At 41.7% G+C, this 18,887-nt stretch overlaps 1 protein-coding gene across 13 annotated transcripts in view; it reads left to right on the top strand.

The window, feature by feature from the left end:
* The window catches only part of HECTD1 (HECT domain E3 ubiquitin protein ligase 1), a 136,821-nt gene extending 124,254 nt beyond the window's left edge, over nucleotides 1–12,567 (top strand). For 8 of the 13 annotated variants that reach the window (XM_061611568.1, XM_061611570.1, XM_061611569.1 and 5 more), the window contains 9 exons: nucleotides 403–530; nucleotides 3,652–3,853; nucleotides 3,979–4,116; nucleotides 4,226–4,833; nucleotides 5,206–5,284; nucleotides 5,388–5,481; nucleotides 7,707–7,857; nucleotides 10,846–10,990; nucleotides 11,374–12,566. In XM_061611568.1, coding sequence (XP_061467552.1) covers nucleotides 403–530; nucleotides 3,652–3,853; nucleotides 3,979–4,116; nucleotides 4,226–4,833; nucleotides 5,206–5,284; nucleotides 5,388–5,481; nucleotides 7,707–7,857; nucleotides 10,846–10,990; nucleotides 11,374–11,511 — 1,683 coding nt within the window. In that variant the 3' untranslated portion in view covers nucleotides 11,512–12,566. Of the gene's footprint in view, nucleotides 1–402; nucleotides 531–3,651; nucleotides 3,854–3,978; nucleotides 4,117–4,225; nucleotides 4,834–5,205; nucleotides 5,285–5,387; nucleotides 5,482–7,706; nucleotides 7,858–10,845; nucleotides 10,991–11,373 lie in introns of all 13 variants that reach the window. The other 5 variants (XM_061611579.1, XM_061611575.1, XM_061611578.1 and 2 more) reach the window with 2 other exon arrangements.
* Nucleotides 12,568–18,887: the final 6,320 nt, after the last annotated feature.

The raw sequence follows: 18,887 nt of genomic DNA, 5'->3' as shown, positions 1-18,887 counted from the left end.
CCAGCTCTTCAGTTCTGGCCTGTTCTAATTAACTAAGCATTACTGTCTTTACTCTCTTTGTTGGTTCTTGCCTATTTAGGGGTTGACTGTCTGTCTTTGGGTGTGATTGGAAGTGAGTTTTGGCTACAAAAATTAACGAAATATATTTATTGAGTGAATGAGAGGCTTTTGCTTACAGTACAGTAGATAACAAAATGATGGCTAAACATTTACGGAAAGTACCACTTGCATTTCTATTTAATTATGCAGTCCTGTTCCCAAAATGTAAATTTTTAAAAAATCAAAAAGTTAATGGTATACAGTATGTGTGTGGGGAAATCAAACAAGAATACAGAAACATTTATCCATCATGCATTTTGTTCTTCAGACTTTACACTTTACATGATGTGTGTTACATTACAGGAACCATTGGCATTAGCAAGTGGAGCTCTGCCAGACTGGTGTGAACAGATAACTAGCAAGTGCCCTTTCTTAATTCCATTTGAAACTAGACAGCTGTATTTCACATGCACAGCTTTTGGGGCATCAAGGTAAGATGCTTGATACTTAAGTTGCAGATATGGTGCAGTTTAAGTATACAGTAGGGCCCCACTCATACAGCAAGTTACGTTCCAGACCTCTGCCTAAAAGCGAAACCTGCCGAAAAGCGGAACTCCGTCAATAAAATGGTGCCCGATGCCTGAAAAACGCCATAAAAGAGGAACAAGCGCTGTAGGAGTGGGGCCTTACTCTAACTGAAAGCTGCCTTATTAGCGGAACGCCAAAAAGCAGCCCGCCGAAAAGCAGGGCCCTACTGTACTGAAGCTCTTTAACTTCAGTGTTTGGAATATCAGTTTATCCTTGTGAAAAAAATGGATTTTCAGGAGGTGACGTTTATAAGTGCTGTTATGATATGAATATGGACACTGTTTGGTATGAAAATAGTTGACTGTGTGAAGAGGGGGGAAAACCTCAGGTCTTTTATTTCTGGCTATAGCCAGAAAAGATACAATGTGTGTGGGTTCAGCTGGCATTATTCCAAGAAACAGCTAGGCTGTTACAGTTTCAAAAGAGGTGTTTTGGTTACAGATTTGCAAAGTTTTCAGTTTATTTATTTATTAAATTTTTATACCGCCCCACTAGCATAGCTCTCTGGGCGGTGAACGACAAAGCAATACAAGTATATACAATAACAGTTATGGCAGTTAATGACAGAATCTACCTTTTTTGACTTAGAACTGAAACAGTCTAATTGCGATAGAGCATTTAGTGGACATTCTATTCACAATCATTGGTCCTTGGTTGTAGGCCCATGAGGATTTGGAATTCCAGAGAGAACATTATGATTGGTCAGAGGGTTTTGACTGGAGTGAATATAAGGGCAGGCACAACACTGGGCCAGTTGAATGAGGGAGTCAGTCAGTTGGTCAAAACCTAGGAAGAGGCAGAAGGTGAGTCAAGAATTACTGTGATGGCAGAAGCTCAGAGTCTCCAGAGGCAATTCTCCAGGTCAAAGTGACAGCAGCCAAAAAAGAAGAGGTGGCAACTGTGACACAGCAGCAGGGGTGGGGTGGTAGCAGCGCCCTCACAGCAGCACCGTTGTGTTCGCTGGGATGGTGTTCCCACCTGCTGCCACCACCTGTCAGGTACCTCCACTCAGGATCCTGGTTTTTATTTGTTCTCTTACCGGCTCTAGCACAGATCTCGCAAGATCCCACTGCTAGGCAGCACCACCAGCCACTCCCTATTTCACAATACTGCCTTGGGACTTTGCCTTAGTCTCCTTCTGGCTTATTGTTACTTTGTGTCTGGGTGCACTTGCAGGCCACAACCCCCCTGTATCTTTGTGCCTATAAAGCATACAGACCTGGGTTGCTCTGGATACTTGATGTAACACTATCTCTTCACCGCTGCCACCATTTGATACTGTTTCTCCACCTTGGTAACTACCCTGCCTATCCCTCTTGTCTGTGAAAGCCCCAGCCAAGGATCAGGCCTTTGGTAAACCAAGAAAATATTTATTTATAAACACCAGGAAATAACAAGATTACTTTAGGTGTATTTAACAAGCATACGGTTTCATATAGTGTCACTCTTTATGTTTCCAGTCATATATAATCTGCCTTAATACCAGCCAAATATAATCCAACCCACACCAACTCCAACCCTTGACAACCGACCCAACCAACCGACCCCCTCTCAACTGTCATTCTCTCCTTTATACCTTCAGCCACTCAAACGCTCAGCCAATCACAATACAGCATTCTCCAGCATTCTAGCCCATGTACTCCCCCCTCTCACTCACTCTACTTACCACATTTACCCTGTAAAACCTGCACTTACCATATTTACAGTAATATCTATATATAGGGACATCACAGGGGGAGCTTCAGGTTGCTGGTGACAGCTGCGTGTGTACCTGCAGGAGACAGATGGTGCCAACCAGGAGCTCTGCCAATCTTGCTGCACCTTGTCCCACTGAATGCAATGGTACCACAAGGACGGTGTAATTTATTTATTATTTACCTGTTTATAATATTTCTTACCCACCCTTCACCATAAAGTCCCAGGGCAGGTTACAACAATAAAATCTACAATTATAGAAACAAAACACTTTCACATAAAACCATTCAAATGGAACAGAACCTACAACCGCACCCATCACTGCTAAACCCATCACTGCTGCTATGAAATCTTTGTGAAATCTTCAAGTACCTAACCAGAAGAAAGACTTTAGAGGAAAACAGAAGTAAGCCTATCAGGGGAGAACAGCAGTTTCAAGAGGCAGAATCCACTGTGAAAAACAGCTGAGACACTGTTCTTTGTATCCTTTCAGTAAGACCCTGACCAGGGAGAATACTTCAGGTGAAGTCCTTGAAGTGCCTTTCAGTTAACTAGGGGAGGAGAAAAGGAGAATTGGCTGTTAGTTTGCACATGTGTAAATACTAGGGCAAGGGTGTAGCCACCAGTTTTGAAGCAACAATAACATCTTTTAACACCTTATAGTCATACTCAGAGTTGACTCATTGAAATCAATGGACTTAAGTCTATTACAGTGGGTGTTCTCCAAGTATGATTTAGCTGGATATCACTCCAAGTGGTGTTAAATTTACTTATTCATTGTATTTTAATAAATAAGCTTTAATAAACTATAATGTTTGTTTGGTACAAATCTCTGGGTCTGTTTGTCCCATTCCTGAACCCCAATATTGAATGTAGTAAAAGGAACAAGTTGAAATTAGGAAAGGGTTAGAAAAGATGATGTCCTGTTGTTGCTGGGGGCAAAAGAGGCAAATGTCAGAAATATTTCCGAGCTTATCACAACCAATGTTGCATAAAAAGCATATTTTTTATTTTTCTAGGAAATTTTGGAAATGTTTAACAATGCAATTAACCAGAGTAAAAAAAAGCAAGAAACAAGAATAATTAAGATTTAATAATATGATTTTTACATTCATACAACAATTGCAGTGAGGAATATAATAAGTGCAAACCCTGTGGTTTATGTATTGGTCTCACAGGAGGCATTTTTTAATTGAACCAAGTTTTTTCATAAGCTACAGAGTTTTTTAAACCCATTGCAAAAGTTGGCAAAATCATCAAAAAATATTTTCTGAGTCATGATGTGTATGAGTTTTAAAGCAATGTATCTGCATTTCTTCCTGATACCAGAGCAATAGTGTGGCTGCAGAATCGACGCGAGGCCACTGTTGAGCGGACACGAACTACAAGCACTGTACGAAGAGATGATCCAGGTGAATTCAGAGTTGGACGCCTTAAACATGAAAGAGTAAAAGTGCCACGTGGTGAATCCTTGATGGAGTGGGCAGAAAATGTCATGCAGATCCATGCAGACAGAAAGTCTGTTCTAGAGGTAAAATATGGCCCTCTGTTTATTTTGTCTCTTCCTTGTGTGCTGTTATGAGAGCCTATTTGTTTTAAAAAAACATTTAAATACCAAATATGGCTTGTACTATTGTAGTGGTCTCTGGTTTCCAGGTGGAGTTTTTGGGAGAAGAAGGAACAGGATTGGGACCCACATTGGAGTTTTATGCACTGGTGGCAGCAGAATTCCAGAGGACAGAACTGGGAGCGTGGCTGTGTGATGATGACTTTCCAGATGATGAATCACGACAGGTGTATTTTCCTTTTGTAATTGGTAGAGCTAATAAGACGTGTTTCTGTATCTCTTGCAATATCTAACACTTTCCTTCATTGTGTGTGTGTGTGTGTGTGTTTTTAATAGGTTGATATAGGTGGTGGGTTAAAACCTCCAGGATATTATGTACAGCGATCTTGTGGACTGTTCACAGCACCATTTCCACAGGATAGTGATGAACTCGAAAGAATAACCAAACTCTTTCACTTTCTGGGAATTTTCTTAGCCAAATGCATCCAAGATAACAGACTGGTAGACTTGCCCATTTCTAAGCCTTTCTTTAAACTAATGTGCATGGGAGACATTAAAAGCAATATGAGTAAATTGATTTATGAGTCTCGGGGTGACAGAGACTTGCACTGCACTGAAAGTCAATCAGAGGCCTCTACGGAAGAAGGACATGACTCTCTCTCAGTAGGAAGTTTTGAAGAAGATTCCAAATCAGAATTTATCCTTGATCCACCAAAGCCTAAACCCCCGGCATGGTTTAATGGGATTTTAACATGGGAAGACTTTGAATTGGTAAATCCTCACAGAGCAAGATTTTTAAAAGAAATTAAAGACCTTGCAATTAAGAGACGTCAAATATTAAGCAACAAAGGCCTTTCAGAAGATGAGAAGAATACTAAATTGCAGGAACTAATGATGAAGAACCCATCAGGTTCTGGACCACCACTTAGCATAGAAGATTTAGGGTAAGGTATTTTTTTTTGTCTTGTTGCTTGTGTAAACATGTGGCTTCCTTATGGAGTAAGAAATTAGCCTATTCAAGTTTTAAAATGTTGTTGTGCTTTCTATACATTTAGAATTTTTTACAAGTGTTTTGTGCTTATCATTTATTCTGTGTTCAGAATTTATAAATTTTGTGAGATAATTCCCACTTAAGAACAAACAACTCAGAACATCTAGATTAGTATTCTCTAAACGGATTGGCCTGCAGCATTCTAGGGTTTCATTCAGGAGTCTTTACCTGGAAATGCTTGGGATTGAACCTCTTTCATGAAAAGCATTTGTTCTCCCTCTGAGTTACGGCTGTGTTTCTACTAATATCTTCTCTTATCTTACAGTTTAAACTTCCAGTTTTGCCCTTCATCTAGAGTATATGGCTTCACAGCAGTGGATGTGAAGCCTGGTGGTGAAGATGAGGTAGAGGAACAACTCTTTATTGAGAGTTTAATATTAGATTTTCCCAAACTTCTTCTGTAATGTAACATGAACGTTATCTAATCATGTACATGTTTCATTATAGTTGGTTACAATGGATAATGCAGAGGAGTATGTGGATCTGATGTTTGACTTCTGCATGCATACTGGCATTCAGAAACAGATGGATGCTTTTAGAGGTATGTAACTGACTGGGGATCAGTTCAACAATTTAAAGTAAATATTTTCAATTAAATGAAATATGCATGCCTTTGTGCTTGCTGAAATAGCTTGGGGGGGGCTAGTTGAAAGGAGAGACACAAACAGGAGCATGCAGCTGTGTGTACATTAAGATCATCATTGGAAGCCCTTCTCCAGGTACCCTAACCTTCTAAAACTAAGTATGTGGTGTACAGTGAGAGAGGTTTTTCAGTGATGGTGTTTTGTTTTTTGGAATGCTTTCCCCTGGGGGGCTTGCCTGGCAATAATTACGTTCTTTTGGTACTAGATGAAGACCTTTTTTTACTCTCCCAGGCCTTTTTTAAAGCTTAGCTGAATTTGCTACTATACTGGGCTGTGACCTGTCACACTTGCTATCTATACTAAATTTTGATTGTTTTATTGCTTGAACTGTTTTTACTATTGGCCACCCTGAGATTATTCATATTTAAGAGGAGGATATACATTTTAAATAAAATACATGAGAGAGTGGGGTAGACCTACCTTTCTGTGTCCCTGTCGCTTTGTCCCTCCATCCATTCCATATTGGAGTGAGGGAGGAACAGCTGTTGAACTTACCAACAGACTTTGAGGATTTGCAGGGAAACTCAGTCCATCTTATCTTCCCTCCTTCCCCCTGATGGCTCTATCAGCTGAGACAGATTTTTTCCTAGATGTTCATTTGAGAATGTACAGAGAGAGAGAGAAATCATGGGCAGGAATAGATCCATTTTTTATGGGGGAAAATATTTAAAGCTACATTAAGGTACTCACTGGATTAAAACTCTTATTAAAGAGGCATACAAAAGCTTCGGGATTACAGATCCCTGGGTGAAATTACAACAGATTTAAATATTTACTTATTTAAAGCATTTATATGTCCTTCCTATTTAAGATTCCAGTGAGGTACACAACAATTTGTGTCTCAGTGCAAATAGCAACAACAAAAAATAGGTAAATGACAGATCCAACTAAAATTTTACAACAAGATGATCATCTAAGATTCACAGATATCTGTAGTGTGGTGACTTGATCAACTCTACATATGTTTTTTGCTGGAAAGTCTTGTAAGAGATAAATGCTTATCAAAAAGTTTATTCTCACAAATTGGAGAAGGGCAATGCTCCCTTAGTGATGGCTTTGGTATACCCCATCAGTTTGTACTGTCTACCTAAGAGAGGATGAGGCTCAAAAAGTTGTAGTTAGGAGTGAGTTTTTCTAATATTTCCACTGGTGGGTGGTCTACATTGTCTGTTGTATTCTTCTAACTGAGTTTTACTGGACTTATATGAAACCTGGATCTCAGAACTGACAATTAGTGAAGTCACTAGGGTTGGATTAAGGACCACAGGTCTGTGTCCCTGCGCAGACTCCCAAATGATCCCAAAGATGCCCCAGTGGCACCATGGCAGTAAGCGACAGTGGTATAAGAGGAATTGGCATTTTCATTGGAGGAGCTAGCCAGCACATAGCTTTCCTTTGGAGCATGGGCCTGGCAGCAATTTTGCCCTTGCCTGCCCACCTGCCTGCCAACCAGGGAGAGAAAAGAACGTGGCTGCCAACAACAGAGGTAAAAAAAGGCAGGGCAGCAAGGAGGAAGAAGAGTGGAGCAGCAGGGGGTGGGGAGAAAGGCACCTGTTCTGCCCCCCCCCCCAAATTGGCAATGAATAAATGAGCTTATGTATAACACTCTTCCTCTGAGGAATTCAGGGCAATATATGAATTTTATCTTTGCAACAATCCTGTGAAGAAAATTAGGCTAAAATGTTGTGATTTATCCAAGGTCACATAACTGGAATTTTTACCCAGGTCTTCATGGTCCAAGACCAGTACCACACTGGCTCTCCAGATTAATTTATTCATTCTCATTTACTAAAGGAGAACTATTTTTGTTCCTTGTTTTCATTTCTATGGTGCTTGTTAGGACTGTTTAAGAGAGCTGATATTATATTTGTGGTTCTTCTGTATTTTACTGGAGATGGCGTGGTGTTTGTCCTAGGATCTGGCACCTATTAAAAATGAAAAACAGTGTATTGTTACAAATGGGACGGCTTAATTGCCACTTTGGATGATCCACCTATGTAGAGGAGTGATGTAGGGAAGCCACTAGTAAAAGCAAGTTGTCCTTTTGTGTTAAAAAAATAAAAATGTAAACATAATATAGGTTTCAACTTACGCTTGTGATGATTTTTATTTTCATATCAAGATGGCTTCAACCGAGTCTTTCCAATGGAAAAGCTGAGTTCCTTCAGCCATGAAGAAGTTCAGATGATTCTTTGTGGAAATCAATCACCGTCATGGGCAGCTGAAGATATAATCAACTACACAGAACCTAAACTCGGCTATACTCGAGACAGGTACTTCACCAAGTGGCAATAAAATTGCACTAGTGTCAGAATAGTGGGTTGACAAAGTGTGTGAAAAGTACACAAACGCAATCTAGATCCATTAAAATGACACTTGTCATAGTTTGAAAGTCAATAATGGTTGTATCCAACTCTCCCATTCTGTTTGCATACCAGATTTCTGCTTGTGCAATGGAAGTTGCCCCTCCACAATTTCTCTGGTTTGCAGATGTGGCCATGAGCCCAAAAATATTGCCAACGCCTAGTTTAAAAAAACCAAATCAAGATATTAAGTGCTGAGGCCAGAGCACAAGTGCCATTTTTTAGAAGCTTGTTGATGCAGTGAGAAAACTTAGTATTATAGGACAGCCTGAACAGTTGAGAAATTCCCAAGTAAGAGAACAGGTGACTCTCCCTGTGCCATTCTTTCAGAAATAGCAAATTATTCACATCTAAGCCACATAGGACCATTAGTCTGACCACAGTTGTTGCACTTTACCATCCTAGTAGATCCAGATCTGGAGCTTTTTGACTTTTGCGGACAACTGTTGGAAGTTGGATTGGCAAAAAAGGAAATAAATGGTTAAGGTTATTGGGAATCACATAATTAGCTGTATTGTAGCTGCTTTTTGGGATAAAGATATATGTATATTTTGCAATTAATCTGAATAAAAAGGTTATCTCAGACTCCCTCATCCTATTCCAATGCCAACTGATAAATATGGGGATTTTAACCTGGTCATTGAAAATCCAAACTTTTCATCAATTGCTTTATAACTTTTAAGAAATTACATGCTATCTCTATCACCTTCTAAGTGACGTCTCTGATACCGTTCCTCATATTTTCAAAGTTTTCTTGAAATTAGTTTGTATCTCTTCTTTTACTTAGTACATCTAATCATCAGAAACTTTTGTCTGTTTTATGTTCTGAGTTCCTGTAGAGAATGCAAGGATGGAACTTAGGGAAAACTAAGATCCCAACTTTAAAATCTCTGGGTCTTTAGCAGGGGTAGCCAGTGGGGTGTCCTCCAAATATTTTAAACTCCAATTCTCAGCATGACCAATGAGCAGAGATTATGGGAGTCAACAACATGTGGAGGATACCTCAGTGGATATTTCCACTCCAAAGCAACATAAAGAATGGACAAAAGAGTTGCATAGAATTGCCATTGTAGACATCAGTGCAATGTCCATCAGTGGTGTGTCAGTTGAGCATCACTTGCCTTCCAAACAGGAGTCTTCAGATTTGTATATGACACTGACTTCCCAGTGGACGGCAGGGTTGCATTCTCCCATTTCAGACAATTTCCCCACATTGATGTTTATGGCTGGATATTCATATTATGGTATCTCCGGCGATTTCATTATTAAGCCAATTTGAACAAGCAGTTTTTTCTCACATCTACAGATGTTACATAGAAGGGTGTGCAGGAGAAACGGTGCAAATGTAAAACACAAGTTAAATGGCAGTGTGTGTTACTATAGCAATTCATTTGAAGGTCCCGTTAAAAGGGTTTATGCTTTTAAAATGGTAATTTGTATTAGATTTATATCTTTCTATTATAAAAAATAAATTGCAAATATTCTTGAAAATCACAATAATGAACTATTAAGCAACTTTGTTTTATCTGCCACTGTTTGTAGTAGCAAAATGACAGATTCAGGTGTATTTTTATAGTTGCTAGTAGAACACCTTCTGTGAACTGATGTCTACATGGGTACACCTCAATCATGCATTCTGTTTTCTCTTTTTGGGGGGGCAGGGGGTGGGGGCAGAGAAGACAGCATGGCTTGAAAGTACATGCGTAGGTATTGGTTCAAACACAATGTTCTGAACATGGCGAGAAAGAATTGTTCCCATGGTCCACCTTATGTAGAGTGTACACATTGTGATAACATGTAGACTGTCCTAACTAGACGTGAATTCTCTGTTATGCCTTTGGAAACTAGAAGCCTATACTTTGTATTCGAGGTCTGTGTTAATACTAGGGAGGGACTCGCTTTAAGAGTGAACACACAAGGAATAAAAAAACTTTCATTCCAGCAGAGTGGGGAAGACAGGGAAATGCTGTGTTTACATACTGTTTTTGTTATGTAATGTTTGGCAAAGATTTTTTTAATAATAATTTCCTCTCACACAAAAACGTACCTATAGACATGTTCTTAGATTCAAATGCTATTTTTTACATGGTGAACCGTTTAGGAGTTTAATATATTAAAAGCCACTTGATTATGTAATTATTTCATTATGGACCAATTGTGAGGAAAGTATTTGCTACTTGCTATAACCACTATATAATTTCTAACATAGATGTCCCTGTTCATTAGATGCTACACCATCATAAGAAGCCAATGTGTGGCATATCTTGTTACAGTCCTTTTTGCACTTCCTAAAAGGCAATTAACTATGGCTCCATTTGCTCATCATGGTAAACCATTGTTAATGGTTTACTATGACCAAAGAAATGGCTGCTGCACTTTCCCCTGAGCAGCAGCAACAGACCAGGCTTAGCAATATGTCTGAACTGGGGATTGGGATTTGTTTCACCCTGAACAAACCACTTTCACTTCAGATCATAGTTTGGTTCAGAGCAAAAACAAATTATAATCCTCCTAGTTCAGATGTAATGCTAAGCTAGGGTTAATGGTTTGTTGCTTGTGTTAGGGCAGCCTTTCCCAACCAGTGTGCCTCCAGATGCTGTTGGACCACAACTCCCATCAGCCTCAGCCATTGCCAATGGCCAGGAAAGATGGGAATTGTGGTCCAACAACATCTGGAGGCACACTGGTTGGGAAAGGCTGTGTTAGGGGAAGAGCGAAGTGGAAACCATCTATACATTCAGTTAACTGTTAACTACAGCTTACTGTGATGTGCAAATGCACCCTGCGTATGCTCATAGACTAGTTCAAACTAGATTGATTATGCAGTGTATAGTCAGTACAGTAGCTATATTTAGAATCCAGCTGGTTTGTATTTATTTATTCTATTTTCTGTTTTAGCCCAGGATTCCTGAGGTTTGTAAGAGTTTTGTGTGGCATGTCTTCAGATGAAAGAAAAGCATTCCTGCAATTCACAACTGGCTGTTCTACACTCCCCCCAGGAGGTCTGGCTAATCTACATCCTCGTCTAACTGTTGTACGCAAGGTATGGACTTCTTAAGATCTCACAAACATTTGTTAAGGTCATGCCTATATAGTCTAAGCATAGTTGTCTTAGATATCTTTATGAAGGCTTGAGTTTGAGATAGCTCACACGTGTTTGATGCAGAAAATTGCTTGTACCCCACATGATGACTGTCACACCTTTGGCAGAGGTCTCCATAGATCCCTTGAATGGTTTGGCCACATGCTGGGCACCTTTGCTGAGTTGAGTACACAGTGGAGTTTATTCTGTCAGAATAGGTTCCACATATTGCTTTAGGATGACAGGATTCTTTTTTAAAAGGTGCTAATGTGGAATTGAAATGGAAGCATGCCCTTATACTCACTGTTTTATTTTAAAACTAGATTACCAATTCTTGTTCTCAGGTTGATGCTACAGATGCAAGTTACCCATCTGTGAATACCTGTGTGCATTACCTTAAGTTGCCCGAGTATTCCTCTGAAGAGATTATGCGGGAGCGCCTGCTAGCTGCTACCATGGAGAAAGGCTTTCATCTCAACTGAGCTGACGAGCATGACAGGGAACATCACAAACTGGTTTTGCATTGATAACTAGTGAAGCCTCTTGTGTTGTATGTGCAGAAAATACAATCTCCACGCTGTGCTCTAATGAGAACTGCCTTTTTTCCCTCCCATCCATGAGGCTTTGGAAACACGTGGAAAAAATTTGTTAGCTGCTAATGAAATAAATCCCAATGAATTACACAACCAGCAAGAAAAAGGCAAGAACACTGTGTGATGCTTCCAAGGGCTTGTGCATCCAGAAGCTGAAGCAAAAGTTTGACTGTTCCAAAGAGCAGATCTGCGGATTTTCAGTGTTCACTGAGACAAGGTTTATAACAGTGTATTTGTGTAAAGTTTAGTGTTTAATACCCAGTACACTACAGTTGCCATCACTGATCCCTGTTTTGCTGGCTTCAGGCTAACTGGTCTGCTTCCTTCAAACTTAGTCATTGGGCATCTCAAGCTTTCTTTTCTTCCTTTAATGGTGCCTGCACTATTGGAGTATGCTAGTGTTGGGGGGGTTGCATATAATCATGCACAACCTTTTATTATTTCAAGTGGGAATACATTTTGATTTCTAAATGCCCTGCTATAAAAACGAAATCCTTAAATGTATGTGTGTGTGTGTGCGTGTGCGCGTGCAGCTCAACAATAAAGCTTTTAAAAGACACTGATCCCTGGTGTAAGGCACACTTTAAAGCAAGTTTTACTTTTGGTTGTACTTTCTTTGTATATTAAAAACATTTATTTAACTTGTTGCAGTTTGAAGTTTAAAAAAAGATTTCCAGTGTGTATGCTCAACATTAATCATTAAAAAGTTTGCAGCGTATGAAACAGCTTCTTACGAATTCTTCTACTATGTTGGTATACAGAATAGTGCCTTCAATTCCAATGTTTTATTTCTTTAAATAAAAGTACTTGGTCTTGTACTCCACAATTCTTTCTAGACCACCTGCAAAAGTACAAAAAGGGTTCCAATAACAGTGGCTTTTTAATCAAGGTGGTTGTTATGCATTATTCCCATACGGTCATGAGCCAGTTGATTTGCCCTAGAATATATTTAAGTTTCCATTTCTTTGCAACTTTGCCAGTTTGATTTTAGTATTAGTTAATAAACTCCAGACCAGTTCTTAATGTTGTATTTACTGACTTGTTTAGAAGCAATCCATACAAAATCACTATCTTTAGATTCTTCATACTTGTAAGCTTTCAACTTGCACTGCAAACATATAGTCAGACAGTTACAAGTTTTATATAGCCTGACAGGCATATACACCGCTGGCAATATTTTGAAGAAAGGTTCTCGTAACACAAACCAGGAGTTATCCTGTCCTACAAAAACATGGTAATTCTTCATTTGTACATAATTTATTTGGATTTTTCCTACATAACTTTAGTTATTCATAATAGTGCTTTATATTAAAGATCACTTTTGCACAGTTAGCTCTAGAATCTTATTAACATTATTGAAAAACATCAGCAACTCATATCTTTGCAACACCAGGTCTCGATCCTTGCACTACTAGTATCAAATTCATGATGTTTTGATATATTGCTGATACGAGTGCTTATATCCCAGGGAAAGAATTTATTTGCTGGTTTGACAAATAAAAGCATTTAACACACGCATCATAAAAACTCAAACACAAGGCAAATTGGCTTCCATTTTGAGATTATTTGGCTTTTATGAAAGTGAGATTGGCAGTGATTTATTTATTTATTTTATTTTGTTCAATTTTTATACCGCCCAAAGCCCAAAGGCTCTCTGGGCGGTGCACAGCATAAAATTATTACAACTATAAAATACAATAAAAACATCAAAACATACATTTCAAACATTCAACATCCTAAAACATTATTAGCTACAAGTGAAATATGTTAAAATAAGTTCAAGTATTAAAAATATTAAGAATATTAAAATGCCTGGGAGAATAAAAAAGTTTTGACCTGGCGCCGGAAAGATAAAAGAGCAGGCGCCAGGCGCACCTCGTCAAAGAGGCTGTTCCATAATTCGGGGGCCACCACTGAAAAGGCCCTAGATCTCGTTGCAACCCTCCGACCCTCTCTGTGGGTTGGAACTCGGAGGAGGGCCTTTGATGTTGAACGTAGTGAGTGGGTAGGTTCATATCGGGAGAGGCGTTCCGCCAGGTACTGTGGTCCCGCACTGTGTAAGGCTTTATAAGTCAAAACTAGCACTTTGAATCTAGCCCGGAAACAAATAGGCAGCCAGTGCAAACGCGCCAGAACAGGTGTAATATGCCCGGACCGCCTGGTCTTCGTCAGCAGTCTGGCTGCAGCATTTTGCACTAGCTGAAGTTTCCGGACTGTCTTCAAAGGCAGCCCCACGTAGAGCGCATTGCAGTAATCTAGTCTAGAGGTTACCAGAGCGTGCACAACTGAGGTGAGGTAGTTGCCGTCCAGATATGGGCATAGCTGGGCTACCAACGGAAGATGGTAGAACGCGTTCCGTGCCACCGAGGCTACCTGAGCCTCAAGAGACAGGAACGGATCGAAAAGAACCCCCAAGCTACGGACCTGTTCCTTCAGGGGGAGTGTAACCCCATCCAAAACAGGCTGAACATCCATCATCTGGGCCGAGAAGGTACTCACCAACAGCGTCTCAGTCTTGTCAGGATTGAACCTCAGTTTGTTAGCTCTCATCCAGTCCATTATCGTGGCCAGGCAACGGTTCAGCACATCAACAGCCTTACCTGAAGAAGATGAAAAGGAGACATAAGAGTTGTGTGTCATCAGCGTACTGGTGACAACGCACTCCAAAACTCCTGATGACCGCGCCCAGCGGCTTCATATAGATGTTAAAAAGCATGGGGGACAAAACTGATCCCTGTGGGACTCCACAATGGAGAGTCCAGGGTATCGAGTAATGCTCCCCAAGCCCTACCTTCTGGAGACGACCCGCCAAGTAGGAGCGGAGCCACTGCCAAGCAGTACCTCCAACTCCCAACTCCGCGAGTCTTCCCAGAAGGATACCATGGTCGATGGTATCAAAAGCAGCTGAGAGATCAAGGAGAATCAACACAGTTACACTCCCCCTGTCCCTCTCCCGACATAGGTCATCATACAGGGCGACCAAGGCTGTTTCGGTGCCGAAACCGGGCCTGAAACCGGATTGAAACGGATCAAGATAATCGGTTTCATCCAAGAGCACCTGGAGCTGGCTGGCAACCACCTGTTCCAAGACCTTGCCCAAAAATGGAACGTTCGCAACCGGTCTGTAGTTGTTCAAATCATCTGGGTCCAAGGAGGGTTTCTTCAGGAGTGGTCTCACTACCGCCTCTTTTAAGCAGCTAGGGACCACTCCCTCTCTCAAGGAGGCATTTATAACCTCCCTGGCACAGCCAGCTGTTCTATCCCTGGCAGCTTTCACAAGCCAAGAGGGGCAAGGATCTAGTGCAGAAGTGGTTGCACGCACTAGTCCAAGTACCTTGTCAACGTCCTCAAGCTGTACCAAGTGAAATTCATCCAGTAAATGAGGACAAGACTGTGCTTCGGATACCTCATTAGGTTCAACTGCCATAACATTGGAGTCTAAGTCCCGGCAGATGCATAAAATTTTCTCTTGGAAGTGCCCAGCGAACTCATTACAGCGGGTTACCGATGAATCTTTAATATCCTGAGGGCTAGAATGTAGAAGCCCTCGGACAATTTTAAAGAGCTCCGCTGGATGGTTGAGAGATGATCTAATAGTGGCAGCGAAATATCGTTTTTTCGCTGCCCTCACCGCTTCTGTATACAATTTAGTAGAGGCACTTACCAAGGCATAGTTGCATCCGTCAGGAGTACGCCTCCATCTGCACTCAAGCCTCCTCCTCTCTTGCTTCATCGTTCTCAACTCCGGGGTATACCACAGAGCTGCATGAGCTCTGCATAGGAGAAGGCGCACAGGAGCAATCGTGTCTACGGCCCGGGTCATTTCCGTGTTCCACAGTTCGGCCAAGGCTTCGACAGGAGTGCCAGTCTTATCAGCGGGAAAATCCCCCAGAGCCCTTTGAAAACCTTGCGGATCCATTAGTCTCCGAGGTCGGGCCAACTTAATAGGTCCCCCACCCTTGCGGAGGGAAAGGGTCGCTGTTAGCCTAAACTTCAGCAAGCGATGATCTGTCCATGACAATGGAGTCGATGAAAAACTCCCCACCTCCAGATCACCATCTCCATGTCCGGTGGCGAAGATCAAATCAAGAGTATGCCCCGACACATGTGTCAGGCCAATGGCAAATTGAGACAGCCCCATGGTTGCCATGGAGGCCATGAAGTCCTGAGCCGCCCCAGATAAGGCAGCCTCGGCATGGATGTTAAAGTCTCCCAGTACCAATAGTCTGGGGGACTTCAACAGTACCTCCGAGACTACCTCTGTCAGCTCAGTTAGGGAAGCTGTTGGGCAGCAGGGTGGGCGGTACACCAACAAGATTCCCAGTCTGTCTCCTTGACCCAACACAAGGTGGAGGCACTCCAAACCAGTCGTCACCAGGACAGGGTGCTTGATGAGCGAGAGAGAGCTCCTATAGACCACAGCTACCCCACCTCCCCGACTCTCGGATCTACCACAGTGTTGAACCATATACCCAGGTGGGCAAAGCTGGGAAAGAGCAACTTCTCCCTGATCACCCACCCAGGTCTCGGTTACACATGCCAGGTCGGCACCCTCATCCACAATTAAATCGTGGACGAGGGAGATTTTATTGTATACCGACCTGGCATTTAAAAGCAACACTTGGAGATCCGAGAGCTGGCTGATAGGACAACCAACAGTCCTGCAGTTGTGAGGAAAACCGGAACAAGGCACAGGCACAACTTGTCTGGGACGAGTTCCCCTTATCTGGCATGTTCTCCTCACAATGCCATACCTCCCATTACCCGTCACTACGTTAATTGGGGCCCCCGAAAGTCCCCCCGCTCGGGACACTGTCCTCTCTCTCAGGCACATAATAAAATACACATAAATACACACTTACACACTCAAATACACATTCAAGTCATTCATACACACATAGTGATCACTCGTACACAATTCTGTTAGTTTATGGATTGTATTAATTTATTTCCAGGTGCCGTTCATCAGAGGACTGCACTCTATTTTCTTGTTTAACAGTCACATTAAACAGCCTTTGATCTCCACTAGTTAAGCACTTTAGCAAACAAGGTGCAAATCACTACGCTGTAACTGCTTGTTGGCAAAGACAGCCATTTAATGTTAAATACAGGGAATAGCTCTTATTGTAGGTTATTAGGATATTTAACAATCCACTCTTAGATGTGTGGAATTATCCTGTAACACTTTAAGCGTGTGTAGTGATGCCAAGAGTCATTCAAAGCATCATGAGTGCACTCGTAAAAGCAGTGAAAGGATACCTTCCTCTTTCTCCATCCTCTAGCAGTTGGACAGATGGAACAAGCGGCAGAGAGGAGCAGCAGCTACATTTGTTCTCACTGCTTCAAGCCTTTTAAAGGAACAGGTTTTGTCTTTGGGTTGATAATTGACAAGCCTGATGGGTCAATTATCATGTGGCCAAGGTTGTATTCAAGGTAAGTCATGATAGCACTTCTTCATATTAGCACTTCTTGGGCTTTTCTCTCTACCTCTACTGCATGTGTAAACTTTAATGTGACCCTGGTCTTCTAACTAAAATGCCAATAACAGCAGGCTTCTCTTCCACTATGCATCCACTGCAAAGAGTGGACAGATTGCTTGAGTAGTTGCTATGCCATTCACATGGGACTGGTTCACATTAAAGGGGTATGGACTGTTGATCTGGATCTTTACCATTTTGCTAGACAGTTATTTCATTTATATTAAAGCCAGAAATGCATCTCTGACTTGGAGCTACATAAACAGATTTCTAGTAAGAAAGCAGCATTCTCCATTGATGTGGAGGATGGGAAGAGAGAAGTAGTTTATAAGAAGCTCCTGTTCCAGCAGACAGGGTCAGAAATCTCTTTAGAACAGGTCCTGTTTTGCAGCAGTAATCGCCCTACTGACTCTGGTGTTAAGTGACAGAACTCTGATCTCTCAACCCCAGCCTCTAATTTCTTCCTCCTAAAAATCCCAGCTTCCCAGGCAGCTACATCTATCCCTACCATTGCACTGGGAAGAATCTAGAAAACCATAATTAAGCAGTATAACAGTAACATGTAAAAAGCTACCATTCAGCCCTAGGCTTTGGATGGTTTAAGTTCAGCACTGAAAGCTGAAATGGGACCACTGAGCTCAATCTTCAAATACAAACCAGTTGGGCAATCGGCCTTCCTAAACTAACTACAGATAGGAAAGGTCATTCTGATTTGGCTCACTGACTTCTTGACAGTGGATTAAGCAGCTGCCGCCAACCCCATTTAGACAGGGAGAAAGCAGAACAGCAAACAAGCAATAACAATGCATTTGAAGGAGATACCGATACTTATTTATTTTATTACATTTATAGTCTACCTTTCCTGCAAGGAGCTCAAGGTGGTGTACAAACATGGTTCTCATGTTGCTGGTGAAACTCATCAGCTTGGGTTATAACTCCTGTGGTTACAGGCTGGAAAGACAAGAGAAACATGGGTCGCTCCCAGCATTCCTCAGTTCACTTTCCTGCCTACATTGGACTGGTTGCATTCTGCCTTTGCTCCCATTTTTCCTCAGGTTTTTTCTTCTTAACTATCATTGTCTCTTTTAAAGCCCATTTTCCTGCTATACTGTTCTAGTGACTGTTTTTCCTTTTAAAAAGTTCTCTGTCTTTCCTGCCCTTTTTCCTTTCTCTGCCTACTGCTCCTATCTTAGCCCTTTCGGGGGGGGGGAAACAAAACTGTCATATCTGCCCTTTGCTTACAACAAATTTTTTGGCCGAGTCCACCACGCCTTTGTGTCAAGCGCGTGTGTTGCACTCCCCTTGCCTCCTTTACCTCAGCAGGACTGCTGAAATGGCATCCAGTGATCATTTACCAGAGGTCTCTACAGCTCCCACGCTCTCTGTGGCCCACAAGGCCAAGCAGAAGAGCAAACAGTTGGAGTCCCCCCACAGCCAAAACAAAGCCTTCGGGGCAAAAAAAACAGTGCACAGTGGAGCCGCCTACCTCGCACCATGAACAGCAAGTGTTTTCCCATGCCTTGTGGCCGTGAAGCAATGAAAGGGGAGGGGGTGCCTTTCCTACAGCCATGGTGATACAAGGGGTCAAGTTTATCAGCATTGGGCTCCATCTCATGCCTTGAGAGAGGAAGAGTTTCTGGGCTTTCCAGAGTCTCTCCCACTAGCTCAACAGATCCCTCCAGCCTTATCCCAAGTCAAACAGCCTCCATCCCATACTTGGGGCTTTGATGACGCTGGCCAAGAGTCCCTCCTTAGTGCCAACCTAGTGAAGCAAATTAAAGAACCCTT

The sequence above is a fragment of the Rhineura floridana genome, chromosome 2 (genome assembly GCF_030035675.1).
Source record: "Rhineura floridana isolate rRhiFlo1 chromosome 2, rRhiFlo1.hap2, whole genome shotgun sequence".
In the NCBI taxonomy this organism is placed as follows: domain Eukaryota; kingdom Metazoa; phylum Chordata; class Lepidosauria; order Squamata; family Rhineuridae; genus Rhineura; species Rhineura floridana.
This window is presented reverse-complemented; position numbering and strand designations above follow the sequence as displayed.